This window comes from Oncorhynchus mykiss, chromosome 24 (genome assembly GCF_057628025.1).
Source record: "Oncorhynchus mykiss isolate SJ-2025 chromosome 24, ASM5762802v1, whole genome shotgun sequence".
Lineage (NCBI taxonomy): Eukaryota > Metazoa > Chordata > Actinopteri > Salmoniformes > Salmonidae > Oncorhynchus > Oncorhynchus mykiss.
Window position 1 is genome coordinate 1,501,281 of NC_143045.1, and position 16,579 is coordinate 1,517,859.

General features: G+C 42.4%; 1 protein-coding gene across 13 annotated transcripts in view; it reads right to left on the bottom strand.

Annotated features, from left to right (window-relative positions):
• The window catches only part of dock10 (dedicator of cytokinesis 10), a 179,709-nt gene that overhangs the window by 90,078 nt on the left and 73,052 nt on the right, over positions 1 to 16,579 (bottom strand). For all 13 annotated transcript variants that reach the window (XM_090218088.1, XM_090218084.1, XM_090218087.1 and 10 more), the window contains exons 4-8: positions 14,854 to 14,936; positions 3,323 to 3,395; positions 2,598 to 2,723; positions 1,543 to 1,677; positions 785 to 983 (exon numbers count right to left, since the gene is read on the bottom strand). In XM_090218088.1, the coding sequence (XP_090074214.1) occupies positions 785 to 983; positions 1,543 to 1,677; positions 2,598 to 2,723; positions 3,323 to 3,395; positions 14,854 to 14,936 (616 nt within the window). The remainder of the gene's footprint in view (positions 1 to 784; positions 984 to 1,542; positions 1,678 to 2,597; positions 2,724 to 3,322; positions 3,396 to 14,853; positions 14,937 to 16,579) is intronic.

Consider the following 16,579-nt stretch of genomic DNA (forward strand, 5'->3'; position numbering starts at 1 on the left):
TTTCCTGGTGGAACACTAACAATAAGGATCAAGTCATCGCACATTAAGTCTCCCATTAGCCATGGCAGAATATCCTACAACCATTATGAATACCAGACTCCGATTACAGCAAATGTGCTCTGCCACTTCGTTAAGTATGATGTTATTTCATTGTTATGGTTCTGTAATCAACCCTAGGGTTCTGGTAGCCTGGTCCCAGGTCTGTTTGTGCTGTCTTGCCAACTCCTATGGTTGTTGTCATGCCGAATACATAAGATGTTGGCTAGACAGCACAAACAGATCTGGAACCAGGCTAGGGTTCTGGTGGGCACATTTGAATCGCTATTCTAAGCTCTTCTACTCTTTCCTCTCCCGCTCTGGGGCTATGAGGCTTAGGTGTCAGGATCTAAGTTAAGACTCAGCATTTCCTGCTCCCATAAGTTATTTATAAGGAAACTCAGTGATACTACATTAAAAATTCCTTTTGGGAGAATTTCTTCATTACGATGTTGTTATTTTCAAGTCTTTGGCCACATTCGCATGCGTGTGTCTCTTCTGATCATCAGGTTCGTGTTCAGTAGGCACACAAAATAAAAAAACGATTCAAAATGCAGTGAGGTACTATCTGGGCTTGTCCAACAAGACACTGTGCCCTAATGTACAGGAACCATTTCCGGAGTAGGCGTATGTTGAAGTTGCCTCTAGACACTCATCTTGGGTGAGTTTAGCCTTTTCCCCACTAATGGTTAGGATTGGGGGAGGGGGAGCTGATCCTGAATTTGTACAAAAGGTCCAGAGTGCTCACCCTGCCGTGTGTCGGTAAGGTCTACACTCTTGCGGTCCAGCTGCGTCAGCGGGGCGGGCCCGTCGTGGGGGCTGATCTGGAGGATCCGGGTCAAGGTACTGATCCACTCCTCCATGTCCTGCTCGCTCTCCGCCGCCAGCACGAAGTACGTCACCTCGTTCATCTTCAGCTCAAAGGCGTGCTTCCTCAGACGGTTGTTCTAGAGAGGGTGTTTTCGTTAGTGTTAGTTTGCACAGAACTCTGAGACGAGTCAGTAAATTTGTGAATTTTGTGCATTTGAGTAGTGCAGTAGTGAACTGTTTGCATCTGTGAAATCTCCTATCGTAAATGCTCACTAACAGGGATGTAAACAAATTTGTCACAGAATTTGAGAGAAATAAGCTTTTTGTGCTGGGATTTTTTATTTCAGCTCATGAAACCAACTCTTTATATGTTGTGTTTATATTTTTGCTCAGTGTATTTCCTCTCAAGAGTCTTAGCCAGGGAAAGTTTCAACACATCCGAGCTCCTCAATCGGATAGTCTATAGGGAACTGGTTTTGATGTGTGCCAGTGGCATTTTACTGCTGTACATCAGCAAGTGTGTTTATCTATATGTGTGGTGTGTGTATGTGTGTGTGAGAGTGTGCGTGTGTATTTGTGCATGCGCACGTGTGTGTGTGTGTGTGTGTGCCCGAAAGCACGTGTGTCTATGCGCAGGCATGCTTGAGTGTAAAACAAATTTCACAGTACATTGGTACTCCATCATCCTTTACTCACCTGAACCACACCGGTACACGAGTCCAGGAAGATGCAGCCCTTGGGCTCTTTGGAGATCTTCTCATCTTTGTAAAAGTTCATGATGTAGGAGTTATCAGTCAGCTGCGTCAGCTGGAAGTACCTCCTCTTGAACGACTACAGGGACATCAAAATAAAAATACAACCCTGTCAAAATTAAAATGCAGGCAATAAAGACATAATCACCCTAACCCAGACAATAACACCCTCCTTTCATCACTGAACGTGTCACTACACTACGTGATGGCACCCTATTCCCTATAAATTGCACTACTTTTGTCTTAGAAGAGACAGGCCATAACTTAAAGAGAGCCAGGACCCTACAGGGCCGGTTTGACTAAGAGTCTGCATTGTTAGAAGACAGGATGGGAGGGAAAGGCTGGGAGGGAGACCAGGAAAAGAGTGAGATGTTAGAGAGAAGACAGAGAGTCAAGAAATGTGTGTGTGAGAGAGAGAAGTAAGGAATGTAGTAGGAAACAGTACTACGACGCTAGGTAAACAAATATTGTGGAGAGAGGGTAGGAAACGTAAAAAAGATAGGAAGAGAGTGAGTGAGAGAGAGAGAGAGAGAGAGAGAGGTAGAGAGAGGAAAACAGGAATTAAAGAGAGAGCGCGAGAGACAGACCCAAAGATTTTGAAAACAAATCCAATTTTAAAAATACCACAGTGGGCCATCACAGCAGCAAGTTGTGTGACCTGTTGCTACAAGAAAAGGGCAACCAGTGATGGACAAACACCACTGTAAATACATATTTATGTTTATTCATTTTCCCTTTTGCACTTTAACTTTTTGCACACCGTTATAACACTGTACATAGCCATAATATGACAATTGAAATTTCTCTATTCCTCTGAAACATTTGTTAGTGTAATGTTTACTGTTCATTTTTCATTGTTTATTTCACATTTGTTCATTATCTATTTCACTTGCTTTGGCAATGTAAACATATGTTTCCTTTTGCCAATAAAGCCCTTGGAATTGGAGAGAGAGAGAAAGAGCAGGGGATTGTGGGGGAGTCTGTGGCACACTTCCTCACCCGAACAGTGATGCTGTTGTTGACAGTGCTATTGAAGTTCCCTTTATAGAGCCACCCCGATCGGAACACACCAATCCCTCCTCCTCCGCCTCCCCCTCCTTTAGAAGAGGACAAAGACGTTGTGTCCTGCAAAAAACAAAACGGACATCTTTAAATCAGGCTCGATGGGTACGTCCCAAATGGCAACCTATTCCCTCTAAAATGCACTACATTTAGGGAATATAACTTTACAGGGCTATGGTCAGAAGTAGGGCACTACAAAGGAAATATAGTGCCATTTGGAACCTACCCATGTCTCAATAACCAAGGTCTAAATATGTCTGCCATTGAGATACAATATGATACTTTGTTCTGTTTCATTCTATGATGCCTAATTTGTCATGAACATACACCTGCTGTAACAGAGCCGAGACCTGGAGGAGCCTTAGAGGATATCGTTTTTGGAGAGTCATTGATTCTTTCTCAGATGAACTCAATTGAATTAAGCGTGTACTCAATGGCCCCTCGAGCAAAAACAACAGGGGTAGAAATATGTGAGCAGACGTGCATTATGACAGTTTAACAGTAGGGCTAATCAATGGCCTCTGACTAGTCATCATACTCATGCTACGTCCCAAAGGGCACCCTATTCCCTATACAGTGCACTACTATTGACCAGAGCCATATGGGCCCTGGTCAAAAGTAGTGCACTTTAAAGGGAATAGAATCCATGAAACAGGCCTGACCTCATCCTTGTCCACGTCCTCATGGTCAATCTCAAAGGAGTGGGAGGGCAACTTCTCCGCCTTGTACAGCTTCCTGTGAGGGAGAGAGAGATTTGATATGTTTCTTTATGTTTGCTTTGGCAATGTATGTGATTAACACTTTCTGTTGTGTCTTGTGGGCTTCATAACTACATCTTTATAACAATCCAATGATGACGAAACGGGAGACGGGGAACAGTTCCAGTGGTATAAAGTAAGTAAGTAAAAACACAAGTCATTTTTTGGGTGTCTCTTCTTTACTTTACATTTGACTACTTTTACTCCACTACATTCCTAAAGAAAGTATGTACTTTTTACTCCCATACATATTCCTTGACACCCAAAAGTACTAGCTACATTTCGATTGCTCAGGCAGGACAGCAATATCATTCAATTCACGCACCTATCAATATAACACGTTGACATCCCCACTGCCTCTGATCTGGCGGATTCACTAAACACAAATACTCTTTGTAAATTATGTCTGAGTGTTGAAGTGTGCCCCTGGCTGTCCGCAGACGCAAGATTATAAGGAATTTGATGTATTTACTTTTACTCAAGTACATTTTCCACCACAGTACTTAAGTACATTTAAAACCAAATACTTCTATTCAAGTAGTATTTTACTAAGTGACTTTCACTTTTAATTAAGTCATTTTCTATTGAAGTATCTTTACTTTCACTAAAGTATGACAATTAAGTACTTTTTCCACCACTGATCAGTTCAACCATTTATCTGAACGTGCTCATCTACAACATTCAACACCCATGATGCTTTGCGCATACAACTAAGATAAGTACAGAAGGTACAACTTTTATAAACAACATCTCCTTCCCTCTTACACGAATTGTCCCCATTATGAACAGTCCTCTGCAGTCTGGACACACTCCAATTTGTATACCGCCCCAACAGAGCCACAGAATGCAGTCTCTATTGCACTCCACATTGCCCTTTCCCACCTGGACAAAAATAACACCTATATGAGAATGCTATTCATTGACTACAGCTCAGCGTTCAACACCATAGTGCCCTCAAAGCTGAACAATAAGCTAAGGACCCTGGGATTAAACACCTCCCTCTGCAACTGGATCCTGGACTTCCTGACAGGCCGCCCCCAGGTGGTAAGGGTAGGTAACAACACATCCGCCACACTGATCCTCAACACAGGGGGCCCTCAGGGGTGAGTGCTCAGCCCCCTCCTGTACTCCCTGTTCACTCATGACTGCACGGCCAGGCACGACTCCAATACCATCATTAAATTTGCCGATGACACAACAGTGGTAGGCCTGATCACCGACAACAACGAGACAGCCTATAGGGAGGAGGTCAGAGACCTGGCCGTGTGGTGCCAGGACAACAACCTCTCCCTCAACGTGATCAAGACAAAGGAGATGATTGTGGACTACAGGAAAAAGAGGACCCAGCACGCCCCCATTCTCAACAACGGGGCTGCAATGGAGCAGGTTGAGAGCTTCGAGTTCCTTGGTGTCCACATCGCCAACAAACTAACATGGTCCAAGCACAACATGACAGTAGTGATGCGGGCACTACAAAACCTAATCCTCCTCAGGAGACTGAAAAGATTTGTCATGGGTCCTCAGATCCTCAAAAGGTTCTACAGCTGTACCATTGAGAGCATTGCATCACTGCCCGGTATGGCAACTGCTCAGCCTCCGACCGCAAGGCACTACAGAGGGTAGTGCGAATGGCCCAGTACATCACTGGGGCCAAGCTTCCTGTCATCCAGGTCCTCTATACCAGGTGGTGTCAGAGGAATTACATTGATGGAAGCAACAATCTTTCCGCAATATTAAGCTGATCCACCCCTTTAAAAAAACAAACAACAAAAAACACTGTGTGACCCTGATTTAGCCCACTTCAGGAAAAGGTTCAAATTGCCACATATCCTGATTCCACCATCATTCTTAAGGACTGGTACGATGGATGTCGTCCATTCACTCACGCTCAAGTACTTTTTTCCCAACAATTCCAGACATTTTTCTTTTCTCAATAGGCTCCTAATTGTCACTCACTTCAATATTGTCCTCAACCACAGAACTATTTTCCTCAGTCGCGTAATCTTCATTCACTTCACTCACTGACGTTCCATCCTTAGTTTTTAATTCCAAAGTTCGACTTCATAGTTTAATAAATGTCCTTTCCTTTACTCACTGTATATTCCTCCCTATTAATCAATGTTTTCCACTCCGATGTCCGTCTCAAATCCTTTTCTGCTGTCCATGACGATAGGGTTGGGCCAGATTTTCATATTGTCATTACCGTCCTTCTCTCATTCCGGGATTTACGGTATTACCGGCTTAATACACAAGGGGACCCTCAAAAAATTGCCCATTGGGTGTTTACCAGGACACTAATGAAATTAGCACAACTAATAGCAAGTTTCCATGGAGGCTAATAGCTAAATATGCTAACATGCGCAAATAAAATAAACAAATTGCCAAGACTGGCAATCCAGCTCATAAAGTTATACATATATACATATACCCAGGGCAGCAGGGTAGCCTAGTGGTTAGAGTGTTGGACTAGTAACCGGAAAGTTGCAAGTTCAAATCCCCGAGCTGACAAGGTACAAATCTGTCGTTCTGCCCCTGAACAGGCAGTTAACCCACTGTTCCTAGGCCGTCATTGAAAATAAGAATTTGTTCTTAACTGACTTGCCTAGTTAAATAAAGGTAAAAATAAAATATATAGGTAGGATCTACAGAATGTTGTTTTGGTGAGTTTGGACATTTACAAGCGAATGTGAATGAGAGACATTATGCAAATGAACAATGTTTTGATGCATGCTTGTCTGAAGGAAGAACAGCGCTGGCTCGGGAGCAGCATGTGTACAGTTGTGTCTGTGTGGGCTCTAGAGTCGCTGTGGCAATGGGCCTGCCTGCTCTGCTCGGTGAAGATGAGGGAGGAGGAGATGGGCCAAGAATGAAGAGGAGAAAAAACGCAAGGAAATCAAGATAGCACTGGCAGCTGTACAGATAACTCATCCAAAGGGCTTTATCTTTTCAAACAAAGCAGAAAGCTAACACAATATGATGCCCTGTCACCTTATTAATTCAGCTACTTACTTAGATAACTAGCAAGTTCAACATAAGGGTTGAGTTAATGCAGAAGTCTGCGTCTTTCACACAGGACAATAAAAAAAAAAAACACGTAACAAATCTCTTTCTGCGTTTTGTAAATGCAGATTTAAATGGCTTCTTATTGCATTTTGTGATAGGCATCAGACTAATTTGTGACTAGTTTCAAGAAACTAGGCGAAGGTCGCACGTCACTACATCACAGGAGAGGCATTTGAACGTAAACATGTATTTTTGTCAAATGAGCTTTTTTGCAGAAATGCCTTCTGGAACATGTGAACTTTCATGTGCCTTAATAAGAAATGTCTATTCCATCCGCAAATACAAATAAAATGTTAAATTACGAGCTTAGTTGGTTTAGCCACGGAAAAAGCCAAGAACCTTCCCGCTAGCCTTGATTGGCTGAGATAATGGATGGGCTGGACATGCCGGGAGATGAGCTGCTCAGCACGTGTTGATAGTCCTTTCTTACCGCACCATTTTTGAAAGATATAAAATTAACCATCAAGAACCACAAAAGTTTTGCTACTTTTCTCAATAAAATTGAAGCCCTGAATTTAGCAGGCGCTATAGACAGATCTGTTGGAAAAAGTGATAAGGCTATTTTCTGCACACGCCACACCGTCAGTGTGAACCAGAGTGACTTGACACCATGCTGGCCAAACAAGATGTAGCTACAAACAAAACAAATTTAAATGGTTTCAGTCCGCCGTGAAGCGTTCGTCCATATACACGGGTTTCTAATTTTGTCAGAAAGTTGTTTTTTATTGCAAGTTCAAGCATAATGTTCACTAGATCTCCCAGTATCTCTACTTGCACATTCATCTTCTGCACATCTATCACTCCAGTGTTTAATTGCTACATTGTAATTATTTCACCACCTTGGCCTATTTATTGCCTTTACCTCCCTTATCCTACCTCATTTGCACACACTGTATATATACTTTTTCTATTGTATTATTGAATGTATGTTTGTTTATTCCATGTGTAACTCTGTGTTGTTGTTTGTGTCGCACTGCTTTGCTTTATCTTGGCCAGGTCGCAGTTGTAAATGAGAACTTGTTCGCAACTAGCCTACCTGGTTAAATAAAGGTGTTCTCAACTAGCCTACCTGGTTAAATAAAGGTGTTCTCAACTAGCCTACCTGGTTAAATAAAGGTGTTCTCAACTAGCCTACCTGGTTAAATAAAGGTGTTCTCAACTAGCCTACCTGGTTAAATAAAGGTGTTCTCAACTGGCCTCCCTGGTTAAATAAAGGTGTTCTCAACTAGCCTACCTGGTTAAATAAAGGTGAAATAAAATAAAATAGATAAAATAGATAGCAAATGTTAGCTTGCTGGCTCGCTAGCTGACGTTATGCGTATGATCTGTGTATTAATATTATTCAAATCAGATCCAAATTTGCATTGCTAATTTTAGCTAGCTAACATTGAACCTAGTTAGCATTAGCTACCTGCAGATTCATACTACAGCTATGACAATGTTTGTATTGGTAGTAGTATGAGTTGGGATTTTGTCGGTTCATTGTTTAGCTAGCTAGCTACATGTCTAAACAAAAGACTCCACTTCGCTAGATGATTACATGACCCATGAAGTTAGCCAGGTGTGTCTGGGGGTGATTACAGCCATCTATTGTATTTTATGTATCTAGACAATTGTGACCCATCCACTTAGCTAGTTGTGGCTGGGTGGTGGTTATAGCATTTCCTTCACATGACCCATCAATTTAGACAAGTGTGTCGGGTAAGCATCATCTAATAGTTATAAAATATTTTATCTGGACACTTTCTGTTTTTGATATTGATACTATGCAAGTAACCATTTCACTGTACCGTTTACACCTTCTGTATCCTGTGCATGTGACAAATAAACTTAGATTTGATTTGATATAGTGTGTGTTTACCAGAGACAGTAATGTGAAGAACAACATGACCTGCACCAAAATCAGATTAGGATATAAGCCAAGGACTAGTGTATTTTTAGCTGGAGGTTTCCCTTATTGTAGGCTACTGCTTTAACCACTTTTAGTCTTGAAATCTTTGGTTGTTTACTAAACTACTCACTCTGTTTAGCACATGGCCTCACATGTGAATCCATAAAGAGATGAGTGGGGCTAAGGCTTAAGAGGGTGTGAACAATGCTGAACGGGTGTTGACAAAAAAGAGCTCTCCAGTCGGTGGACCAAAACATTAAAAGGGCCATTTTCTCAAAAATGGGGTTTATCAACTTTCAAAGCAGTATTACTTTCCCATTGTTCCTCAACTGCAGTGTATGATATACAGGACATTTTTTTTTAGCTCTGAGTCTCTACTTTTATCCAATGTAAAAAACACACATTTCAAATGTTGCTACATAAGACCGAATCAAGGCGGTCGGTCACATTTGTGCTTCAGTTGCACTTCTCCCCTCGAATAAGAATTCACTATCACCAGACAGTGCTCTGACTAATGTGTAGCTACTTTGTCTCTGCTAGCGAAACACTGTGCCTAGACTGTACCACGGAATAGAGACAGACAGAGAGGGAAACAAGGGAGTGAGGGGGGAGAGAGAGAGAGAGAGAGAGAGAGAGAGAAAGAAGAGATGAGACAGAGACAGAGAACAAGAAAGAGACAGACAGGGAGAGTAATAAAGAAAGAGACTGCAGACTGTCTTCTACCATCATTTGTCTGTTTGGAGGAGAGAAAGGGGAGGGAGAAGGATGGATGGGAGAAAGGAGGAGCTCCACATCCTCCCTGTCCAAAGCTCCCTGTCCAAAGTTCTCGCTTGCTCTGTCTGTCTGCCCCTAGGGCGATATAGGCCTAAAAATCATATCTTGATTTTTTTCAAACTTATGGGCGATTCACAATATATATATCTCAATTTTTTTTTTTATAATCACTGATTTGGCTTTCAAATCTGTCTATGAAAATGCCCATACAAATTTAACTAGAACCATGCATAGTGCACAAATTCACAAATAATGACTAACTTCTTGTAGCAAAGGATTAAGCTACAGAAAATGAACACAGGTCAACAATCTCTCATGTGCTATGTTATTAGCCTACTAATCTTTATATTTCAAGTTTAGCGCCAACTTGGATTCTATTTGCTAGCTAACAAGGTTGCACATTTAAATTGTTATGAACACATCCTTCGCTCTGTCTCCAACTGTTTGAAAAGCATGTTAGCCTGTTCACTTTGTTCACATGTTAAAATCAAGTGGCCTACCTTATTTCTCAGAACGAGAACGAGTTGCCAATTCCTTATATACTTGTGTTTTATGCGCATTGCACATTTACAAAAACACAGACTAGACAGCTAGTATAATAGTCTTTGGCTAAAATGCTGCTAGTGGTACGTGGTACCCTTATGCCGCCGTGACAAACTGAGCATTTATTTTTTCCAGAATCAATGTTCATTGATAAGTTTTAGTAGTGTCTGCTCTGCGTGCAATTTGAGTAGTTGAGACATAAAACAGGTATTGTTAGAAAAACCTCTCCTCTATTTCAGTAAAATAATGTCTCAATGTGTTTTGGTGTCCATTCTGTTGGACCAAACCTCAAATGCAAATAGCGAGTTGAAACCGCTTTTCAGAGAGGAAGATGTGATCTCTGAATTTTGTTGGCGTGAGAGGCGGAGGGGTTGCTTGGTGTGTGTGAACCATAGAGGGAGAGGCGATGTGAGAGTGAATCTGTCCAAAATAAGCCTAATGCGTTTTTATGGGTTTATTTTGGACCTAAGCTTGTTGCCTGCCTTCCCGCCTTTGGGACAACAAACTTCCATTGTTAGGGCGGAGATGTGCATCTCTGGTGTAAACGGGGAGGTGCACACAGCACAGAGGAGCGAAAGAGACAAGACCAAAAATACAACGCGAGAACAAGCGGACATAAACGCACATAAAAACAGACAATTACAAAACCTTGATTCTTGTAATACAGGCATTAATTCATTTGATATATCCCCCTCCCCCCCATCACCTGAATGAAGTGTCCCGCCTGTTCTAGTCTACTTCCCACCCTCCCCTCCTCTACTCACCTCATTCTGCCTTCCCCACTTCTCTCTCCCTCTCCCCTTCCCTCCGCTCCCCTCTCTCTCCCCCTCATCTCCCCCACAGACAGTCAGAGTGACATATGATCAGGAGGTGACCTCGTTTGACTCGTTCACTTTGAGGAGCTCTTTTTTATCCTACAGGTCTGCCTCTTCCATTAGGGATGTCAAGAGGGAGAGGACTACACTTAAAAGCTTCCAGGCAGAGAGAGAGAGAAGGTCTGCGTTCCAAATGGCCCCCTATTACCTACTACATAGTGCACTACTTTTGAACAGGGCCCATAGGGTTCTGGTCACAAGTAGTGCACTATGTAGGGAACAGGGTGCCATATGGAACGCAGCCAAGGAGTATGTCCTCTCTCTATGTCCCCTATCATCATATCGTAGATGGACCACACTTCAGTAATGGCATTCAAGCTCAACTCTAGTGTTGATACACGTGTTGTGATAGCCACATAACAGTCCAGCAGTTTATTGTAGTAGTAGGGCCTGCTTAACTACACAGGCATGGGCTAACTCGAGCCCAGAGATTTTTTCTGGCCAGGTCACCACGGCTAGGCGAAGTGAACGTTTGTGCTTGCACAAAACTCTTAAAATACCTTTGCTTGAAAAACTAGACAAAGCGGCAATATTACTGTTTATCCCTCTGTTGAGACACCATAGCAACAAGTAAACTTCTCAAAATAGTCCGAATGAATCTAAGATAGGTCAAGAAATCTGTATTTAAATGTTGATGTTTTGACAGAGGAAGTCTTAGTCACGCAATTGAAACTAAGATGTTTGGTGCAGTATTTCTCGAGTGAAATGTGCATGAAAACTAGTCGTCTGTCATTGAATGACAACAAACACCTATTTTTGGCCAATCACTGACGAAGGGGTGGAAACTTTGGCTGCCGAACTTCGACAAGCCCCAAGAGAAAAATGTGTGTGCTCGAACAGCCGGAAAAAAAAAACACAGAACGCTGCCGAATACCAAAAGGTCAAAGATGTGGTCTAATATATGCGCAAACTCTTTCGAATGGGAAGCATACGGTAAGTTTTACTGTGGAGGTGCTGGGTGCATGGAGTCGGATAGAGGGCAGACTTGCTACAAAGCTTGTTTTAGCATGGGCAGCGAGGGCTTTCTCCATTTTAAATGGGTTAAAGGGGCAATTTTCAGTTTAAACAAAAACAAAGTGGGAACCCCACCACTGTTTTGGTAAACAGCAGATTTCCCCTTGGAGGGACCATCGTAGCACAGATAGGAGGTGTTCTCTCTTTTCCATCTCTATGGCTGGGTGTCTGAGCTGAGCCCCGACTTGTGTGGCCGAGTCCTATCCATCTCCTTCCGAAAAGGAACCGACAAAAACTTGCCCTCGCTCCAGTGCGTTCATGAGCCGCCCTGTGTTTGTGCATGTGCTCTGAGCTGGAGACACAAAGGCTTCCCTCTTTTATCAGGATAGCAGACCAAGCACTGCAACTAGTCTCAGCTAAAATTATTCATGGCATCTCATGGCTTCTCAAAATTGTCTCCAAGAGGCTAAACATTTTTTTGAGAATCTTCAGGGACACCCCTGTGTTTGGACCTAACAGTTAGAATAGCCTTGCAACATGCCAGACTTCGTGGCTCTCTCTGGAAAGACACAGCTCGTGAAGATTACCAGCTCAGAGTGAACTTAGCTGTCAGTCTGTCAACTGGATCACAGACATATAGTATGAGGAGCCCAAACTGATCCTAGATCTGATGCTAACTGTGTGTACAGGGTATCTTACAAAGGCTAGCAGTAACTCCCATACTGATCCTAGATCTGCTACACATTCCAGGGAAAGACAGAGGAAGTGATTCAGAGAGAGAACTCATATCATGTGGATCTAACCTCCATAGGAGCCCGTACACTCAGTCTCTTGACATCTATTGATGTTAAACTACACAGTATCAAAAGTAGAATTTGGATCAGTTTTAGAGTTGATGTACAGTATATGATGTTGAACTTAAAACTGTTTTAAATTCAACAAACTCAAAAAGGTCATGGGAACTGAACTAGAGGACTAGAACATAACCAACCCATGGGAGACCAGGAGAACATTCCAGTGGTCTGGATAGGGGTCAGAAATCAAAGAGGCTCTGCTGTGATGTTTGGTCTCCCTGGGGTTGAGTGACCGATACACACACCCTGACATCACTGCTGCTGGACAGCACAGCTTGCCACTCAAAAACACAGCCCACCGATGTCCATCATTTAGTTTTTTTGTTCCCATTGTTGACATCACAGAGAGCTATTTTTCGAGAGGCCCGCTATGTAACCGCAGACTTCAGCAGCTCAAATGGCACACTATTTCCTATTTAGTGAACTCTGGTCAAAAGTAGTGCACTAAATAGGGAATAGGGTTCCATTAAGGATACAAGCACCTGGATATTTTGGTCTAGCTGAGGTTCTCAGCTGCGTCTTTCCTAGTGTTTATGTGAAGTACGCCTTTGGAAAGTCTGGAATGCGTTCCTGACAAAGACTCTGTCAAAACCGTTAAGCCCTGGAGTGGGCCCTGTCAAACACAATAGCGTCATAACACTTAGAAGTACATGAAGTGGCGAAGTACTGTTTTCTGACGCGGAACAATTCAAATATGTAAACACTGCTCTGTAACTAAACCCATGTACAGTGCCTTGCGAAAGTATTCGGCCCCCTTGAACTTTGCGACCTTTTGCCACATTTCAGGCTTCAAACATAAAGATATAAAACTGTATTTTTTTGTGAAGAATCAACAACAAGTGGGACACAATCATGAAGTGGAACGACATTTATTGGATATTTCAAACTTTTTTAACAAATCAAAAACTGAAAAATTGGGCGTGCAAAATTATTCAGCCCCTTTAAGTTAATACTTTGTAGCGCCACCTTTTGCTGCGATTACAGCTGTAAGTCGCTTGGGGTATGTCTCTATCAGTTTTGCACATCGAGAGACTGAATTTTTTTCCCATTCCTCCTTGCAAAACAGCTCGAGCTCAGTGAGGTTGGATGGAGAGCATTTGTAAACAGCAGTTTTCAGTTCTTTCCACAGATTCTCGATTGGATTCAGGTCTGGACTTTGACTTGGCCATTCTAACACCTGGATATGTTTATTTTTGAACCATTCCATTGTAGATTTTGCTTTATGTTTTGGATCATTGTCTTGTTGGAAGACAAATCTCCGTCCCAGTCTCAGGTCTTTTGCAGACTCCATCAGGTTCTTCCAGAATGGTCCTGTATTTGGCTCTATCCATCTTCCCATCAATTTTAACCATCTTCCCTGTCCCTGCTGAAGAAAAGCAGGCCCAAACCATGATGCTGCCACCACCATGTTTGACAGTGGGGATGGTGTGTTCAGCTGTGTTGCTTTTACGCCAAACATAACGTTTTGCATTGTTGCCAAAAGTTCAATTTGTGTTTCATCTGACCAGAGCACCTTCTTCCACATGTTTGGTGTGTCTCCCAGGTGGCTTGTGGCAAACTTTAAACAACACTTTTTATGGATATCTTTAAGAAATGGCTTTCTTCTTGCCACTCTTCCATAAAGGCCAGATTTGTGCAATATACGACTGATTGTTGTCCTATGGACAGAGTCTCCCACCTCAGCTGTAGATCTCTGCAGTTCATCCAGAGTGATCATGGGCCTCTTGGCTGCATCTCTGATCAGTCTTCTCCTTGTATGAGCTGAAAGTTTAGAGGGACGGCCAGGTCTTGGTAGATTTGCAGTGGTCTGATACTCCTTCCATTTCAATATTATCGCTTGCACAGTGCTCCTTGGGATGTTTAAAGCTTGGGAAATATTTTTGTATCCAAATCCGGCTTTAAACTTCTTCACAACAGTATCTCGGACCTGCCTGGTGTGTTCCTTGTTCTTCATGATGCTCTCTGCGCTTTAACGGACCTCTGAGACTATCACAGTGCAGGTGCATTTATACGGAGACTTGATTACACACAGGTGGATTGTATTTATCATCATTAGTCATTTAGGTCAACATTGGATCATTCAGAGATCCTCACTGAACTTCTGGAGAGAGTTTGCTGCACTGAAAGTAAAGGGGCTGAATAATTTTGCACGCCCAATTTTTCAGTTTTTGATTTGTTAAAAAAGTTTGAAATATCCAATAAATGTCGTTCCACTTCATGATTGTGTCCCACTTGTTGTTGATTCTTCACAAAAAAATACAGTTTTATGTCTTTATGTTTGAAGCCTGAAATGTGGCAAAAGGTCGCAAAGTTCAAGGGGGCCGAATAATTTCGCAAGGCACTGTAAATGTACTGAATGCATAAGTGCAATCACAGACAAGGGCTGCAAAATTCTGGTAACTTTCACAAAATGTATGGAAAACCTGGGAGTTTTGGGAAAGTTGCCGGAATGTTGTAACTCTTTCATAGACTATTCTGTACCTGGGAAGTAGCTGGTAATCTCCTGCGTACTCATCATATTTGTAATGGACCACGTGTAGTTGGGAGTTGTAGTACTTGCAGGCCTGGAACAGAGGAGGAGAAAGAGGAGGAGGAAGAGGAGGGGACAGAGGTTCTGTTAATGCCTGTGAATAACAGACAGTTGATTCTGTCTGTATACATGACCGTGTGTGTGTGTGTGTGCGTGTGTGTGTGTGTGTGTGTGTGTGTTTCATTTCATGCATTTATTTGACCTTTATTTTAACAGGGAGTCGCATTGAGACCATGGTCTCTTTTGCAAGGGAGCCCTGCAACTACACAACACATTACACATAGGGAATACAGCAGAAAATAAAAATAAATATATTTTTTTTAACTATAGAAAACACACACATGAAAAACAATCACATTCCTCAACAAAAATAGATTTGTGTGTGTGTGTGTGGGTCTTGGCATGGGCAGTTGATGCTTGAAATCCCCTCTCGGTCACAACGTGGAACTTATACAGCTCTACAGTAGTCACACACACACACACACACACACCTCTCTCCATTGAAATCAGTAGATCCAAGGTACGGTAATGTACAGTTTTGTTTTACATGAGCAGCAGGCCTCATGCAACCCAATGTGACGCAAGCTAGGGCTGCAGAGTCTGCCTCACTCTACGACATTATGTCTACGTCCCAAATGGCACCCTATTCCCTTTATAGTGCACTACTTTTGACCAGGGTCCACAGGGGAAAGGGTGCCATTCGGAACACAAGCCTTGGTGTTTATGTAGCTGATCCAGCGGTGACAGAGTCAACACAGGAAGTGAGGTGGTAGCTCTAAGCTCGTTATTTCGTGCCTTGCAAAAACATGTTTTTTTTTTTGAGGGAAAAAGACTGCAGCCCTAGCTTGCTTCACACAGGTCGTCTTGGAGCCCCATAAGCTGAAAGAGTTACAAGATTGAATCCATGATTAGATGAATCGAATTAACATTCTGTCCCACGGGATTGAGTTACAGACTTTCTCTCCCTCCCTCTCTTCTCTCGGTCTCTCACGTGCACACAAAACGCACATATGCGAGCTCAGCTGCGCACAAGCACACTCTCTCTCACGCGTAAACACACACACGCTCACGCACTCTCTCTCTCTCCACTCCCTCTCCTCTTAATTAAATTTCAAATCAATTTTCAATTGAAGGGCTTTATTAGCATGGGAAACATATGTTTACATTGCCAAAGCAAGTGAAATAGATAATAAACAAAAGTTAAATAAACAAAAAATGAACAGTAAACATTACCCAAGTTCCAAAAGAATAAAGACTATTAAAATGTCATATTATATATATATATATATATATATATATATATACATACACACGACCGATTAAATCGGAATGGCCGATTAATTAGGGCCGATTTCAAGTTTTCATAACAATCGGAAATCGGTTTGCCGATTTTTTTCATTACATTTTTTTATACCTTTATTTAACTAGGCAAGTCAGTTAAGAACACATTCTTATTTTCAATGACGGCCTAGGAACGGTGGGTTAACTGCCTCGTTCAGGGGCAGAACGACAGATTTTCACCTTGTCAGCTCGGGGGATCCAATCTTGCAACCCTACAGTTAACTAGTCCAACGCAATAACGACCTGCCTCTCTCTCGTTGCACTCCACAAGGAGACTGCCTGTTACTCGAATGGAGTAAGCCAAGGTAAGTTGCTAACTAGCATTAAACTTATCTT